The sequence below is a fragment of the Lagopus muta genome, chromosome 3, assembly GCF_023343835.1.
Source record: "Lagopus muta isolate bLagMut1 chromosome 3, bLagMut1 primary, whole genome shotgun sequence".
In the NCBI taxonomy this organism is placed as follows: Eukaryota; Metazoa; Chordata; class Aves; order Galliformes; family Phasianidae; genus Lagopus; species Lagopus muta.
In genome coordinates, this window is record NC_064435.1 from 87,525,421 (window position 1) to 87,543,800 (window position 18,380).

An 18,380-nucleotide genomic window follows, 5' to 3' on the forward strand; every position below is an offset into this window, starting at 1 on the left:
AGTGAACAAAGTAATTCTAAAAACATCTCTCCTGCAAACAACTAAATCATTGGTCTACCAGCTGGAAACCTGATGGTGCAGATACTTCCTGCAAACCTTCAGTGGTCTGAAGCTGCTCTCCCTGCGCACACATGAGATACACAAAGTCAATATTATACTATTCTTTAACACTCCCTTGCACTGATAACAGGAAAAACCTACTTTCAGTAGTTTATAATGCCATTTAAGCTAGGCACAAGAGTTAATAATTAAATCTTTTCTGCTCAACCGTACTTGGGGAAAAAAAACAAACAAACAAGCAAGCAAAAAAACACAGCGGTATGTGTGCACATGAAAACGAGAATGGAAATTATCTGAGAAATGTTGGGAGCGGGGGGTCCTCAAATGTCCTGGTTTCTTTCCCCTGCCTCCTTGCTTTCCCCATTCCTGCCCTATCTGCATACCAGTGTCAAACGGCACTTGAACAAGAAACCACAAATGAAGAAATTGCTCAAGCTGACCTAGAGCTTTTGTCAGAAGCCCTGGGCCTGTCGAAGGAGCAAATGTGCATGAAAGCCAGCAGCTGAATTGTTCTCTTGGCCTGAGATAGCTATTGATTTATTATTGCACATGTAATCCAAAAAAACTGATCTAAAGGAATATTTTCCTTTCCCCTTTTTCCCTCCCAGTTGTCCAGCCTGACTTGCTCACTGAACTGGAAGGCTGCAGAACATAATCTGATAATGAATTTTAAAGTTGGAAACCTTTGAGATTGTCACATTTGGGTCTAGGATCTACCAGGCAGATGCACGCACCCAGGCATATCTGCCCTTCAAATAAGTCATCTAGACAGACAGCCTAAATGCTTCCAGGAAGCATCCCACTCACTATGGTGCAGAGTTCATTCACAAGAGGACACACCCAGCAGACGTTGGCAAAATCCCTGTTATCCAACAAGCCCTCCACCCAGAAACACCAGGCAAGCGTTTAGAGTCCTTAAACAGCACCTGCAAAAAACATCCAGAAGCAAACAGATGATGTTCTGGAAACCAAGAACGAAGATTTGTTCTAATATTTTGTACTTGTTTTGTCTTGGAGCAGACAGCACTGTGAAAGTCATGCTATAAACAGATCAATTAACCCTTTCTAGTCATTGCAGTACCATTTCTGCTGTTTAAAAAGAAAAAAAGAGAAGAAAAAAAATGGCAGAAACTTCCCAAGCTGGTAAATCTGTCTAGTTAACAGTTATTGTTTTGAGGTTTGGTTTAAAAATTATTTTCCATTTGCATGTTTTAGTATGATTTATAGAGGAATGTTGGAGCGCTGCTACTGAGGAATTATTAATGTTTCAAGTTTTGAAACAATTCTGTTTCTGTAATACACTTGCAAGTTTTTGTTTACTCACATCAGTAAGATTAATGTTTTCTTACCTGAAAATTTCTTATGATGAGGGAAGTTTGAAACAGTGAAGATTATTTCACATCCAACATAATGTATGCAGCCAAAAGAAGCTTAAAAAAAGCACTTTGCTTGTTGCTTGTATTTTTCTTTTTGCAGCTCTGCAAAGCTGTGTCAAATGCCTTAAGCCAGGAAATAAAAGACCAGTGAAAATCAACTTTCCAAATTAAGCTCATAAAAAGGGATAATGATCACATCCAACCTTTCCCTGGGGAGGGATCAGCCGAAGGGTTTTCCTTTACTCATTTTTCTCCAAGTGCAATACTGCCTGTTTGCAGAGCCACAGCAGACTGACCTGATATGGAGCAGGCTGGATTCCACCCAAAAGTAACCAAACAAGCCTGACCAGTGCAGTACCCAGAAGAAACCATCAAATTCATGTCAGACATGTTGGCCGTGCTGATGTTAGCAAGTAACAAGGCCCAGAGAAGTAGATCTGAAGAGCAACACAGCTAATGCCAAGGACCTCACACTCACATTACTCAGGATCTGGAGAGCCCGGCTTTGGATAACCATAATGTGCCCTTTAGCAGCTGAAGCACTGCAGGGTCCTGGAGCCTGTCCTGGCGCTTCATCTGGTCTAAAAGCAACCCAGTTCTCTGGATGCTCAGCATACACTTCATGTACAAAGCAGTCAAGTGAGGACAGCAGGGGGATTCATTCCCAATTTGTTAATTGCACATTAACATAAACACTCCTGTTAGCAGAGGACAGTAAAAATCTATGCATCAGACTGTAATTCTAAGAGCAAGCCTGACTGCCTGGAAACCTTCTGAATACTTTCACTTGACTGCCTGAGCACCCAGGAGACACGAGCTTCTGTACCCTGAAGGCCACCTGTTGCTGCCAGCTCACATACGGGATTGTTTCACACCAAGAGAAACTCAGCTTGCTGACATCAAACCCTCCACTTGGTTTTGGATAAGTAGAAAAGTTCAGATTCGCCTCTGCACTGATGCTAAGTCCAGTGCCCAGGGAACTCCAGCAACATCTGCAGTTTGGCAAGCCTTCATCCAGAGCTGCCCATCCTCACTAACTGCACTCACTAACTTTGCAACAGCAGCCAAGGAGCAGCCAGGACACTCAATACCACGCCAGACCAGCCAACACACAGCAAATCCCAAGCACCAGAGTCTCCCCTGCAGAACAGAGCCAGCTCTGTGCTCACTGCCTAGACCCCTACGCCGATGCCTAGGATGCTCCATCACTACTTCACGCTGTCTCAAAATAGCTGTGGGGCACTGCTAAATCATTCCAAGCATGATTAATGCACAGGGAAGGCTTCAGGAAACTTTATACAGCGTTCTTAATGTTTATTTTTCCAGATATCATTTGACACAAATGAGAAGGAAAGTGCTTAAAAAGGGGAAAATTGCAGGCAGCTGATTCCAGTTGCACTTTTGCCTCTTGCCAAATGAAAAACTTAATAGGACAGACTTTGTTTCAAGGAATGAAGGGATGTGGAAATATTTACACACATAGTATCAAGAGATCGGCCATGCGGTCCAAGACCATGATGCCAAACCAAGTGAGAACACAATGAAAATGGCAGCGCATGTTTCTAAGGCAGAGGAAAATGTGTATTGTTGCAATTGTTAATAATAACTGACCTGAACAGAAAGCAATGCTCTGGAGGTAGCCTTGCCCTTTGGAAAGCATGATGCCTCCACCCTGGGGCTGACTCAGTGATATCAAGCATCCCAGAGCCAGAAGAAGCAGGTACAAGCAGAAGGGCGGATTTGCTCCTGAAGCACAAAAAGGCTGGGCAGCCCGTGGGCACTACAAACCCACAGAGGGATCCAAAACGGTGTCAGCAAGACCGCGTTTCTGTTCCTCGGTGGAGTGGTGCATCCTTCATTTCTCTTACGAGCTGTAGTTTTACAAAATCTGGGTGCTGAAAAGTCAGAACTACATCGACATCAAAGCTGGTTTTGGCAACCTATGGACTGCCTCTTTGTAAAGGTGTGATATCTCACTGATTTCAAATATCTTTTTTCTCAAAGAACTAGGGTTTATACAGCTTTATTTTTTCCAGTTGAGGGTGTGTCAAGCAAGGAGGCAGTGAATCTGACAGTACACGGCAATTCAAATTTAAAACAATGAATTTTCAAATGCAGAATGACTGACATTAAGGAATTAAAATACAGCAGAGTTCATACCAAACATGAATAGTTGCTGCTGTTACCCTCAATTCCCATTTTTCAAGTAAAAATCAGACACTAACCCCACTTATGTTTTCAATGAACTTCCATCTTCAGATCTTGCCTCAATCTGTAACAAATTAGTTTTTTCTTCTGCACTGCATCTTCTAATGTTTCCATGAAGACCATTAAAGAAACCCAAAGTTCCTTGCCTAAGTCTGCAGAGTTCCTAGAAAGCTAAATTTGTCTTTTTAGGCTCCAAAAGCTGAATTAGAAAAGCCATGCAAAGAGGCTCAGGACTAATAAACCTTCTGACTAACTAAAAAAACAAGTAGTGGAGAAGCAACACTGAAGTTGAAAAAAATGCTAGATTTAGCAACCCCGCAATTTTGAGATCAGAATTTCTGTTGATGTTTGTTAAAGGAAATGTACATATATGCACACACATGTAAAAATAATAATAAAAACCACCACACAATTCATGAGCATGCTTTGAGTTATTCCAACCCAAGGAATGGGCAGAAAGACTTCTCTAATACTTCAGCTATTTCAAGTCTCAGATATGCACCCTTCAGCCCCTCAAAGAGTCAGTGTTTGATTTAAGCTGCTGCCAAAACATAAATATGCAGCAGTGAAAGGACAAACCATGGCATACAACTAGCAGCCAAAGCATCCAGTGCTGCGTCTGAATGCACATTTTTCACCTGTGGGGCAATGCGGCAGGCCCCATCAGTGAGGACCCTCTGACATAAAAATGAGACAACGTTCATATGCTGGTTTTTTTGAGGGATGCTTCTTGAACACCTAACATATCTGCTTGAAAATCAGTAGCCTTCATGCTGTCCAAGGCAGGTGAGGGCCAGGCCAGCTAGCAGCTCTGGTTTGCTGTATTGCAGCTGATACAAAGCACACAGACAGTTACTGCCAAGGCAACAGGTAACCCAGGATATCAAGGGGCTGCACTGCAAAACAACCCTGAGATCCGAAACTTTGAGATCAAATGTCTCCACCCTTTGAACCCCAATTACATCTAGAGATGTCTAGAGCTGAGGAAGGCTTGGTAAAAACATGGATGAATGGTGCCGCTAAACAGACTTCTAATATAACTTGCAACAGAGTATTTATTTCTTCATTGTATTCATTCAAAATGCACTTTGTTTAGAGGCATTACACTGCTAAAAGTTTGATCTCTAATTACTGTATCTCACAGTGATTTAGGGTACGTGTGACAAAAAAGAAAAAAGTACTGTATAAACATGCTGGAGGGATGGTGCTCCACAATTAGTGATTTGTGGCTTATGTGACAAGCAAAACAACCAATATGCCTCACAGCACTTCTCCTCCCCATCCCACCCCACTACCCCACTTTTCCTAAATGTTGATGAAGGTGTGCCATTGACATAGCCAGATATTTTTAGCATACAAGTCAGCTAAACTTCAAAGTCTGCTTTCCTGGGAGATGAGGATGAATTGAACACAGAGTCTTTTCATCTTCTTTCAAGCTCATTAATCTTGTTACTGAATATAGCTCGCCTTAAAAATAATACTTCAATGCTAAATTCAAAGATAAATCATCCATTAAAGACACAGGCAAATGCACTCTGAGACTTCGGGATGCTATTAGCATCTCAAGCAGCAAACATTGCTATGTTCTCATGCAATATGCTGCCTAGTAAATAAAACGTGCACAGCCTGCCTGGTAGACCACGCGGCTATGAATTACACCGTCTGGAATTCAGCATGGTTTTTAAACCTACATCACCATTTGTAAAATGAAGGATACAACCCATGTGGAAAATGACATTTTTCAGATTCACCTCCGTTTTCTCTGATCAGTGTGACACAAGAGCTGCTTAACAGATGACAAAACATTTTCCATCTACCACGGCTTCAGCTTTCATAACCTTGCTTTGAAAGGGTAACGCTCACTACTTTTGTTTTTCCTACCTTCAGCTCAATGCTTTTTCTGATCTTTCTCATAGATTAGAACCTCTCTCAGAGCACAGAGAAACCCAAAAACAGAACTCCGGAAGCCCTGGCACTCAGTATGGCCCCATACGCCTTAGTGGCAGGGAGTCCCTCTGCTCACTGTGTGTGCTCAAGGAAAACAAGCACCAGTGCCCACTGTCTGCAACAGGGACAAGCTGTCCCCGGGACAAACACAGCGCACAACCAGACGTGGAGGATTTTCCCCACAAACAGCATCACCTTTGTGCCACTTGGCTGGCAAGACGCCAGGGTGCTGAGAGCTCGAAGGAAAACCTGCAGTCGGCCCGGTGTCATTACAACATCATAGAATCCTGAGTGTTGGAAGGGACCTTTAGAGGTCAGCCAGTCCTTATTATCTGGTGAGTCAGCCAGCCTAACCTAACCCTGCACAGCCATGGGGCTGTGGATATGCCAGAGGGACAGATGTGTGCCATTCACAGCTCCTGTTTGCTGATCACAGCACAGAACGCTTCGAAGTGATTCCCTCTCACGGTGATGCAGAACTCACTGACAGGCATAAGCTTTTATCATTTGGCGGCTTTAGTGCTTTCTGTTGAAAAAAGGAAAATCAGCACGTTTGGGGTTTTAACCTCTGAAATGCTGCGTTTCTCGCATAACTTTGCAAACTAACAACAGTAAGAAACGGCTCTCAGCATTTCTGCTCACAGGGGACGGCAGGTGAGCTCCCATCTCTGCCTGCTGTTCCCAGCCGGCCAGAGCCGAGACTGGGCAGCTCCAGCTCGGCCAAGCCCCGTCCAACTCCCAGCCTCGACTTCCTCGTCCCTGAAAGCACAAGGGAACGGCGCAGGTGCGCGTGGACACGGACGGCGTAAGGTGTGGAGGTCAGCACAGCCTACAAGCAACCAGAAGCCACGAAGGGTTTGGTCCACACCTACCGCACCACCGAGCTGCTGCGTTTCACCTACCTCCGGACAGAGGCTCTGCGTTTCATCACGCACTCACACGCCGCCAGCAAAGACCGCTGTACAGCAGCGACCCCAAACACAGTTCCGAGCTGGCCGGCCCCTGGCAGGAACGCATTGGGAGGCACCTGAGCCTCTCGCTCCGCGTTACAAACTTCCTGGCAGCGGCTCAGCTCGCGCCGCGCGCCGCAGCATCCCCAGCAGCAGCCAGCAGCCTGCCGGGGCACCGCCACAAAAACACCACCGCAAAGACACCGCCGCAAAAATACCGCCGCAAAAACAGAGGAAGCTCGCTGCCGCCCGGCCGCTCCGGGACCAAGAACGCCGAACCCCTCCCTAAGCTCCGCGCCGCTCACCTGATCCAACGGGATGCCGAGCAGCGCGCTCAGCGGGTGTAACAATGTGGAGCCGGTGGTGCGATGCGGGGCTGCGGGCGTCTCGGCCATGCCGCATCCCCAGCAGCGGTGACAAGCAGCCCGGAGGCACCGCGCCGTCCGCCCGCCGACACCGCCCCGCGCCGCGCCGCCCGCCGGGCCGCAGGGGGGCGCTCGGCAGGGCGGGGCCGTCCGAACGGCCGCCCTAACGGCCCGACCGCCGGGGGAGGCCGCGCGGCGGCGCCGGCGGCAAACGGCCGTTCCCGCCCCGAGTTCGCGCCGCTCACCTGCCGCCTCGGTGGACCCCGCCCGAGCTGGGCGCGGTCCTCAGTGCCACATCTGCCCTGTTCCTGGATACCTCCAGGGATGGTGACTCCGCACCTCTCCAGGCAGCCTGTGCCAGTGCCTCACTGCTGTTAGAAAGCCTTTTTCCTAACATCCAACCTGAACTCATGCGGCACAGCTTGAGGCCATTCCCTCTCATCCTCTCACTAGTTAGCTGGATGAAGAGGCCAACCCCCTCACCACACTACAACCTCCTGTCCAGTAGCTGTAAAGAGCAATGATATCTCCTCTGAGATCCCACTTCTCCAGAATTAAGTATCCCACTTCCCTCAGCAGCTCCTCATAAGATTTGTGTTCCAGACACTTCACCAGCCTCACTGCCCTTCTCTGGATGTGCTCCAGGGTTTCAGTGTCTTCTTGACCGCCTGAGCACACTGCTGGCTAATGTTCAGCTGCCTATCAACTAACACCTCCAGATCCTTTTCCTCTGCACAGCTTGCCAGCCACTCTGCCCCAAGCCTGTAGTGATGCATGAGGTTGCTAGGACCAACGTGCAGGACCCAGCACTTGGTCTTGGTAAAGCTCACACTATTAGACTCATGAACCCTCACAAGAGAGGAAAAAGAAACATGACACAAGGGAAGATAAAATACAAATAAATACCTGTTTTGTAATAATCTCTAATCAAAACCATTTATTTGACTGGGAAATCACAATTTGTATTTGGGTAATTATCTTTGCAAACATAACAGTTAGTAACTCTCCTTCATTCCATAAACAATGAAAACTGAAAGTTTTGCAGTTGCTTGTACAGTCTACCATTCCCACTCCATATGCTGATTCAACTGGCAGCTAGATTTTTTTAGACAGCTTTTTTGTTCATTTTTTAGTCTTTTTCCAAGAGGTTGTATATGGTTCTTTTTATTATTATTATTATTCAAGAAGACAGTCATATTTGCCCTTTGCTATAATGGTGATTGCATAGAATTAGCAAACCTCAGTGATCTGCTATTATCAGATATCTGCTTTCACAGTCATGGGATTTCACAGTCCCTGCATCTGCAAATCTCCCTCTTTAACAAACTGGTTATAGACTTTTGAGGGTTAGTAGATCACACTCCAGGAGGAGAAAATAAGTAAGCTTAAGAATGCAGTCCATTATTTTAGAGCTTTTAATATTTTCCTTATAGCTAAGTATCTGGAAGAAGCATCCTCTATTGTGTTCTGATCACCAAAATACTTTGCTTTTTCTTTGCTACTTTTTTCCTCCCTTTTACTTACAGAAAATTGAATCTCACTTTCCAAAAATTTAGGAGAACGTAACAAACAGACCACGTCATTCTGTGGTCTGAGAGATGCCTTTACGTGGAAGACAAGGAGATTCGAGGGGAAACTGGGGACTTATTCCTGGGGATGGCTCCCCTGTACCATTTTGCTACTCACAAGGAAAGGCTGCCCTTGGACACAGGTGCTGCTCTATGCCCCTGCTCCTGCCCAATGGACATTTCTGGCTGTCACGGCCTGCCATAGTCTTGAAGAAGAGCCTTTCCCTAATACCCAGCCTCAGCCTCCTCTGATACATCTCTGTGCCTTCCCCTTGGGTCCTTTTGCCATTACCAGAGAAGAAGAGATCAGTACCTGCCCCTTTGCTTCCCTCATCAGCGAGCTCTAGTCCACCATGATGCCTTCCCCTTGGTCTCCTGAACCTGAAAAGGAGAAAAGAAAAATGGGATCACTTTAAAAAGCTTTGTAATTGTAAATGGTGTTAAAGACGTAAGCTAAAAGAAGCAAGAGGGTTTTTTGAAATCCCACAGATTTATAGCCGATTGTGCTTTATCAAGAGTTTGGGCTTGATAATCTCCTTAGGTCCCTTCCAACCTGTCCTACCATATGATCACAGAATCACGGATTCTTCAAGGCTGGAAAAGACCACTCTAGTCCAACCACCAACCCATCACTACCTCACCACTCTTCAGAGAAGAAATTTTTCCTGACATCCAACGTGAGCCTCCTTTGATGGCAACTTCTCCCTTTCTTATACTGTGGCACCCCTGTCATTCTTATTTTGTGGTGCTCAAGCCTGCACACAATGCTCAAGGTGATACCGTACCAGGCTGTGCAGAGTGGGTCAATTCCTTCCCTAATCTCGTTAGCATGCTCAAAGCAAGGAGTTTAAGTCATGTGGAAGAAGTCGCTAGCCGTGCATAAAGCCACCTAGCATATTCCATTACAATTTCCTTGTTCCAGTTTAATATTTGCCAGCATTAATGTATTTGGTGGAACTTTCCATGGCTATGTCTGCCACAACCAGATTGCTAGATTCCTTGCTGAACTTCAGCTAAAATTGTTGACCTGCTTTTGGGAGAGAATGTATGTGATTTATTGCACACACTACTCCAGGAGAGCGACCACAGATTTAGATGGATAGCTGTCCTGAAAGCAAGGAAGTACCTTTCACCATCCCTGTGACACTACTTGGTGACCAGCTGAACGAATCTTGGGGAACAAACGCACATAGTCCACTTGGAGACTCAGGAGCTCAGTGTATAACTTCTCTGAAGGCCTTACACATTCTTCAGCCCCTCACCATTCGTCCATGTGATGAGCTTATTAGCACAAGAGGCTTGGTGAGAGGAAGCAGAGCAAAGTTTACAGAAGATGTGAAGGAATAGAGATGGAGGTAAGAAATATACATGGAGATATGGTTAAGAGGGTAGCGGGAGAGGGAGATATAGTTAAGATGGTTAACAGTGAGACTTGGAATCTCCTTCTCTAGAGACTTTCAAACCCACCTGGACACTTTCCTGTGCAACCTACTGTAGGGAACCTGGTTGAATTACATCTCCAGAGGTCCCTTCCAAACCTTATGATTCTATGATTTGCAAGATCATAAAATCACAGCATGGTTTGGGTTGAAACAGACTTTACAGTCCATTCAGTTCTAACCTCCCTCCCATTGGTAGGGTTGCTAGTTGCTTGGTCAGGCTGTCCAGGTCCTCATCCAACCTGGTCTTGAACACTTCTATGGATGGGGTATCCACAGCTTCTCTGGACAACATGTTCCAGCCTCACCACTCTCTGAGTCAACAATTTCCTCCTAACCTCTATCCTAAATCTCCCCTCTTTTAGTTTAAAACCATTGCCCCTTGTCCTATCACTATCTGCCTGTATAAAAGGTAGCTCTTCATCTTTTTTATAATCCCCTTGTAAGTACTGAAGGTTACCATGAGATGAGGGTGGAACAGAAGTTTGGCAGGAGAGGCTAGATTTTATTAGGTTAGAAGCTCTGGGAAGAGTCACAGGAGAAGATGAGAATGCTAACGGAGGGGAAAAGAAAACTGGAGTTATTAGAAAAATGGTTTCTACTGAAACTGTTATTCCTGAATTTCACTGTTCCTTTTCTTGTTTAGCTAGTAGCTTTGGAAAGCATAAGCTAAAGTTGCTCTGCAGCTCACAGTCATGAAAGGCTGGTAAACCTAAGAAGGGGAATGTAGATCCTAAGCTACAAGAGAGTGTGGTCTGTTGTCTCTGTGATGCAGCCCTTGTTGCACCTGCACCCCCACAAGACTGGCCTACCTATGGTAGCCCTGCTCTACTGCCATAGTTGTTTTGTAAACTGATTGGAAATTTTATGTCACTGCCTGTCACCTCCTTTTCCTCTGTCAGAACCACCTACAAGTTGTCGTAAGAGACAGTGTTGTTATGAATGGTCAGACCAAAGGGTCTCTTCTCTCTGGTGATGACAACTATGGGTGCTTAATCAAGACATACAAGAGAAATGCCAAACACGAAAGGCCCTCTCTCTTTGTACTCTCCCAGCTTCTAGCAATGACAATTTCATCTGTGATATCACATTTATTAGCCACTGGTGGGGGCCTACGACACATCTAATATCGTTTTGAATTCACTTGTGTTTTTGGCCCACTGCTACTTAATTAAGGGCTGTATGAACAAGTACTTCCTTTTGTTTGTTTTAAATCAGCTCCCTTGTAATTTCTTTGGGTGCTGTCTTGTTTTTGTGCTGTGAGAAATAAGTGAATAATAATCACTGCTTAGTTAACTTCTTTGTGCTATTCATAACTTTTTATATCAATTTAATCTCTATATTGAAGTTATTGATGTCTTCCTTCTTGTTCTTCCTTTTTTTTCTTTTTCTTTTTTTTTTAATGGAGATTATAGATTTACATGATAACAATGTTTTGTTCTATATTCCTTTACCAAAAATTCTTTATGTCAACCCTATTGACTTCAAGGTCTATGTTCCAAAAGGTCATAGGTAGAGCTTAATGTATCTTCATGATCAAGAGTTGTTATTTTCCTGTGTACATTTATCAATATTAAATTGTGGCAGTCCTTAAAATGTTCCACAGTACGATATTGTGAAATCTTCTTCAACTCTGTGATCAAACTTTGCTTATCCTGAGTTTTTTGTATCCTTGCTAGGCTGGTCATCTTATCTCCTTTTCCAAAAACTTATTAGTGCGTTCAACAGCACAGATTCCTTTGTATTACGTTCTATCTTGACATTTGTTCTCATCCTTTATTACTTTTTAAACAGCTGGAAATCCTTGAAGGCACAGTTCCTACTATTCTGTGCTTATTTAATTGCTGTGGGTAAGAAACCTTACCCTGGAGCTCTGGAAATACAAATACACTTTCTTGACAGGATTGGCATTAGCCACACCTTTTTCAGAAAACACTAACAGTTTTGTGATGTGTGACTTATTCACAATGGCTATATTTTTCCCAGCACATTTACCCGAGTGCCAACTTATTTCATCTCCTGTTCTACAGTTTGCATGTGGGAGTGAGGAGCGCTGCTCAGTAATTCTCTGACCCTGTCTGATTGACATGGTGAGTTTTACTTTTCAGTGGAAGTTTTTGTTCTTTGATGTAAACAGAAAAAGATAATTCAGGACGATGGAGGATGTAGAGAGGCTGTAATGACAGCAATTGAATAGGGAAAGCTGAGCAACTGAGAGAGGAAGTGGTTGTTTTTTGTTTTCTCTGAGTAACATCAGTATATGCCAGTGGTACCGCAGTCGTAGCACTGATGATCTTTGCCATTATCAAAAGAGAACATTACTTGCACATTTACCCTCCTTTAGAAATCATGGAATAATGACTTTGGTTATTTTCGAATAACAGTGAATTAGAGTCAGGATCTATTGATACAAAATTAAAGAAAACAATGAAAAAATAGCTTATCTTTGCCTTATATTTTGTGTCTGTCTTTAAAAACATAAGGCTCTCTCTGTCTAGTCTTGAGATAATTTTGCTGCCTCATTTCTTTTCCTGCTGCTAAGAGGGAGCTCTCAGCCTTTAATAAAACCAGTGCTGAGAAAGCAGAGTCACATAAATATGGAAGGATTCTTTTTTTCCATTTATTACTTACTTGAAAACGAGATGGTTTATATCAGATATCTTTGTGACCTTTGCTACTGTTCAGTGAGGAATATTTTGAAAGCAGAGTCTGTAAGTAATACAGCTTGAAACTAAAAACTTAAAGGTTTGCAATTTACAGAATAAGAAATTGCAGAAGTTGAAATTTTGTAAGAATCAATTACTTATAATTAATAAGAGAAACATAAGGGTTCATGGAAATACTTCAGGACCTACACAGTTATTATTGGATGAGTGTTGATTTCAGTCCAACTGAAACTGCATTTAAGGAAATCAAGAGAAGAATATCATAAAGAAAACAGAAGATGTCCAGATCTACCAAAATAATGTTTTATATTAAGGAGCAAGCAAATAAATAAAGTTTGTATTTCTAAGAAAGGACATGGATACACTCATGTAAAAGCAAGTCATAGTCATGGAAGGGTTTTGATATTGAAATTCCAAAATCCTGGAATGTTAAGTTGTAAGTTTATTAGGATCCATTGGGACATCAGATGTTAATTAAAGGTAGTATGACTTCTCAGCTTCTTTGCATTACGCTTTCAGTGTTTTTCTCTACTGTCCTCCCAGTCTTCGCAGTACGAGTACCTTGGAGTTTGTTCTCTTCTACCATCTAGAGGGGAAACTGTACAACATGAACAAAAATCATTTTAACTTTGCCAGGAAGTTAGACAGAGAAATAGTTCCAATTCCTTGTATTATTTTTATTTGGGGAAAAAACAAAAACAAGCAAACAGACAACAACAACAAAAAACCCACCAGCATTGTTGATATTTTTCAATGTGAGTTAATCGATTTTTGGTCGCAATCAATACATAAGTTGTAGTTTGTTTTGGTTTTTTTTTATATATATACCATTTTCCACAAATTTTTCTTGCACCAAAAATAATCGGTAGGAAAAAAAGATGTTGGAACCACCCAGGGCTTAATTGGCAGAAAACAATTCTGTTGTTTTTAAAGCTGTAGGTTTTATCCTGTAGTTTTATATAAAGAAAAATAAAACAATGCAAACAAGTCCTTTCAATTATAATTTAAAAATTCGTGGAGAAGACTAAATAATATGGGAGAAATCATTCAGTACTGTTGCATGGATGTAGAGAGCCAAACAAATGTTTTTCTCCAATATTATTAAATAGCACTTTTAGCTTGATTGAGTGCTCCACTACAAGTATAGCCTGAACAAGATAGCTAGTAACACTAGGTTAACTTTTGTCCTACAGAAAAGTCCTCCAAGGTGCAGTTGTTTGTACTGTTACTCTAGTTGTGGATAGTAATAGCTTTTTCAAATAATATTGAAAGAAATATGGATCAGTATGATTTAAGCTGATGAGTGTTATGTAAGATGAGCAATATAGTAATGATGAAACTGCAGGAGTTTCTGAACAGTAAAGATTTTTTAATCTGTTTGTTTGATAGAAATTGCCTGTTTCTGTTTTGTATTTTCTTTGTTATTCTATTTGAGTGAATAGCTGTAGTGGTCCAAATCAACACATGTCCAGCTGTAATCTCATACGTGTTCTCATTATCTCCTTTTATTGATTGTTGACTATTTTTTCCTGCAGCTTTGGTAAATGTACTGTCTTCTCACCAGAAACACTCCTGTGACGAGTGTTTCCCAATCTCGCCTCTTTGAACATGTCATTCCTATACATGCATATTCACTTTGTCTTGTTTCATTCTTCCTTTTTTAGGTTCCTCATTGTCTTTCCATCTCCTGCATGATAAGCATTGGCTCTTGTGTTAGATTTTCAAGCAAGCACTTTTGAGTTTTCATCTGAACTTGCCCCTTTATAAATAAATTTGACCCCGACAGATATGCAAGAGTAATATACTGTCTTACTTTTATTTAATCCTTAAAACTTATTTTTTCTTATTGTTTTAAGAAGGGAAAAGCTTTTCTACTAAACGCCTTGTCAAAAGAGAGTTGTTATGATGAGATCACAGCATATTCACTGATTAATGCTGTCTTACTGTTTCCCTGGTCTCCCATGCCAGCTGGTCTATATCCAGCTTTGAATTCTCCTCCTACTTAGATCATTAGCCCTTTCAATGAGGAATGCCTGCTTTATTCTGTGCTGTACAGCAACACCAAAGCTACGTCTTCCTTCATACATGAAGGCGCAAGGCCCAATGAAACATAATAAATGTATTACTGTTGTATTATTATAATATGTATTTGCATGGGGGGAGGAATGAATGTAATGCCTGGAAAAGTCCTCCAGAAAGAACATAACCCAATTAACAGTGAGACCTTTAAGTGCATTTCCATCATTGGCAACGACAGGACCCCTGCTGGCTGGTCTGTAAAACATTAATGATGTTTGTTTTAATGGGACCCACTGTGCAGATCCTCCTGGGTGGATCAATTCAAGTCACTGCCTCAAGCCAGGATCATCAAAGAAAGATTACATGTGCTACAGCAAAGAACTGAGACCTTCACCTTCAAAGTCTGCTGTCAGTCACATCCATCAGCATTTATTTAGCAGACACTGTGGATGTTGGCACAACTTTTGGCTGCCCCATGAGCATGAGGTTACTTGGGTAGGATAAAAGACACCTGAGTCAGGAGAGTATCATCTTTTGTAGCAGCTGCTCAGAGAGAGTAAGAGGCCTATGGTAATGAGTGACTGTATCTAAGGAAATTCCAGGTTTGCTAACAGTACAGGATAAAAAAAAAAAAAAAAGAAAGAAAAGCCACACCACCTCTCCTGCTATAAATGTGGGTGTATGTATGGTTTGTTTTATCAGTGGTCCAATTAGACCAATTCCATAATGCCCAGCATGCCTTTCCTGCGTGGGTAAAACAGTGTGGATGCCTAGAAAACCAGAGTGTAATCAGGACAGTGCAACAGAAAAGTACACAAAAATTGCACTGAAGAGGTTGGTGTTGTACAGATAATGACCCACATATTGAAAAATGTTGGAATATTACTCTATCTGCCTTGGTCTTGCCCAATAGTTACTTTTTCAGAAGTCAGCTCCCTCACCAATAGCAACAAAGGCTCTTTCCTTTGCCTAAGCAGGCTGAAGTGTGTTATTTCTCTTTGCTGAATGTTGTACATTGTGTATCTAAAAAACATATCTGAGAAATGGGTGTTCAGCAGTGATGCAGTCTGCTGGACTATGTCAGACTTCAATAAGTTTTAGCATCTGTTGTCTTGTTCAAGTGGTGGTTCTTTTAAACACTTTAGGGAACATAATAGTCCAGTGTGAAGGAAGAAGTGATGGAAATGGCTGATGTAGCTGAAATTTCCCTTCACACATTGCTGGTACTGGAGATGCAGTGTTGCAAGACGAGAAACAGCTTTGGTGGTCACAGTGTTTGAATTAGTGGGAGAGTGTGAGGTATCAAGTTTTATTTTTGAAGTGTTTAGCTTTATTTTTGCCTTCCTTCCTTAGCTTTCTTTCCACTAAATCAGTTTTGAACTTAATTCAGAGAATATGTATATATTTGTGGTGCTTAGTTTCCAGTTAAGCTGTGAGGTGGTTCCCTCACATTTGAGGGGAAGTGTTGGTTAGTTTTCAGTCTGTTTTGTGTATTAACTGTGTATATGAAAATGAGGAACTGTTGTGGTTCACTACAAACAAACACTTACCTGATCTTGTACTGCCGAGAGATGGCCGAGACACTGTGGACATGTGAACTCCCAGGAACTCATTCTGTACACATAGTAATGGTAATTGTCTCAGAAAAGAAAACCATTTTTCAGATGGACAGTAATTGGTGTTACTAGAAAGATGCTGAAGTTGGTGATTTGTAGAGCTGGTCCAGAAGACAGATAGTCCTAGCAATCCTCTTGTTAGGTAGATTGCAGTCCTCTCCGTAATAGTAACTTTCAGAACCTCTCTCCTTGTGTTCTTTCACCATCATTTCTGAGGTGCAATCAGACCTGTTCCAGAGTCTGAGTTGGACAAAGGAGTAGCAGAGGTCTATCATTTCTGGTTGATTCCAGAGAATATTTTCTTTCCTCTATTCCTCTCTTAAAATTCCAGGTCAGATAGAAGCTTTATTCATATGAGGTCATTGCTTCTTTCACTAAAGGGTCAAAACAGCTTCTTCTGTGGATGATCCTGTTACTGTGGTAAAAGATGGGCCAGTGTGCAATTCACTTGCCAGCTGGCTGCTTGCAAGTAGGGTGTTAAGCAGATGTCATAATTTGCATCACAAGACTTGATGAATTGCATTATATTTGGCAGAGTATGATACATATCTGCCATAGTAGTAGCCTCCTGTGCAGTTAATGAAAGGTTTCCTTTTACGAATCATGCATAGACAAGATTGACAATACTGGTAATCACCATCACATAGTTCTTGAACTGCAGTTTCCACTGAAGTCTGCTGCTTGCCTGAGTTCTCCCTGGAAGGAAGACTTTAGGCTCCAGATATAACCTGAATTCACCTTCTCTAGCTAGGCTGCAGATATATTTTATACATAACTGTTCTAGCTCCTGGCTGAGTACCGCTGTGGGTGACATATATTCTACATATATGTTTTTTTCCAATGCTGCTACTGCTCTCAGGGGCCCAGCCTGAAAGATTTTTAGGGAGAATTAAACATTATTCCCCCTGCTGTCTCAAAAACAAACAGTGTGATGATTTCGGTTTAAATCCATACCTTAGAGGACTGATGTTTATGTCTATGTATAAAAAGAAGGATGCATCCATGTGTTGCTTGTCTTGAAAAATATGAAGAGTGGTTCCAGCTCTGCTGCTCCACTGTATCTACTACCAGGGAGCGTTTTCTTCCCACTATGGCTGTGGGCACCTTGCACTTGGCCTTGTTAAACCTCATTCAATCCTTGTGTGCTCACTTTTCAAGAGTGGACCCTTCTGGGTGGCACCCCTCCCTTCTACTGTGTCAGCTGCACCACTCAGCTTGGTGTCATCAGCAAACTTGCTGAGGTTACATTTGATCCCACAGCCTATACTGTTGGTATAGATGCTGAAGAGCATCAGCCCCAAGATGGACCCCTGAGGGACCATTTGTGACCAGCCTCCACCCGGATATAGAGCCATGGACAACAACCCTCTGGCTACGATCACCCAACCATTTCTTTAGCCATCTAATAGCCCAGTCTTCAAATCCATATCTCTGCAATTTTGAGATAAGGATGTGGTGCTGGACCATGGCAAAGGCCTAGCAGGAATCCAGGCAGACAACATCAGTCCCTTTTTTTATCCACCAATGCCGTCATTTCACCATAGAAGACCACAACATTGGTCAGGCACGATCTGCTCTTGGTGAAACTGTGCTGTCTTGCTTCACCTCCTCATCTTGCATGTGCCTTGATATGCCTTCCCAGAGGATTTGCTCTGTGATCTTCCCAGGCACAGAGGTGAGGCTCACCTCTGTTCCCCAGGTCTTCTTTTTCCCTTTCTTGAACATGGGAGTGACGTTTCCATTTTTTTCTGTCACTGGGGACTTTGCCTGACAGCCACAATTTTTCGAATGATGGAAAGCAGCTATGTCATCCACAAACGTTACAGGAAGTGATTTTATATTTACAGCCCTGCAACAATCGTAACACCTTCACTTACTTTCTAACTTAAAACAATTCAAATGTCAGGAGTATCTGACTAACAAAGGCCTGCAAAATGTCTTCCATTTTGTCAATAGCAAAATAATGACCTTATTTTCCTAATATTTTACTTTTTTTTTTTTTTTTAATTTTTATTCTACATTGGGTTGCTCACTCTTTATCTGTTTCTCATTTATTAAACATTTTGTAGTTAATAAGGCATTTTTTTTCTTAAAATATTCTTAAGCATTCTTCGGACATATTTAAGGAGCTACTACAGATCAGGTGCTTACTGGTAACATTTAGGT

At 42.5% G+C, this 18,380-nt stretch overlaps 1 protein-coding gene across 5 annotated transcripts in view; it reads right to left on the minus strand.

The window, feature by feature from the left end:
- Nucleotides 1-7,006, minus strand: part of MBOAT1 (membrane bound O-acyltransferase domain containing 1) — a 58,276-nt gene extending 51,270 nt beyond the window's left edge. The window contains exon 1 of one of the 5 annotated variants that reach the window (XM_048939564.1): nucleotides 6,847-7,006. In XM_048939564.1, the coding sequence (XP_048795521.1) occupies nucleotides 6,847-6,936 (90 nt within the window). In that variant the 5' untranslated portion in view covers nucleotides 6,937-7,006. Of the gene's footprint in view, nucleotides 1-867; nucleotides 987-6,493; nucleotides 6,742-6,846 lie in introns of those variants that run through there. The other 4 variants (XM_048939567.1, XM_048939568.1, XM_048939566.1 and 1 more) reach the window with 4 other exon arrangements.
- Nucleotides 7,007-18,380: the final 11,374 nt, after the last annotated feature.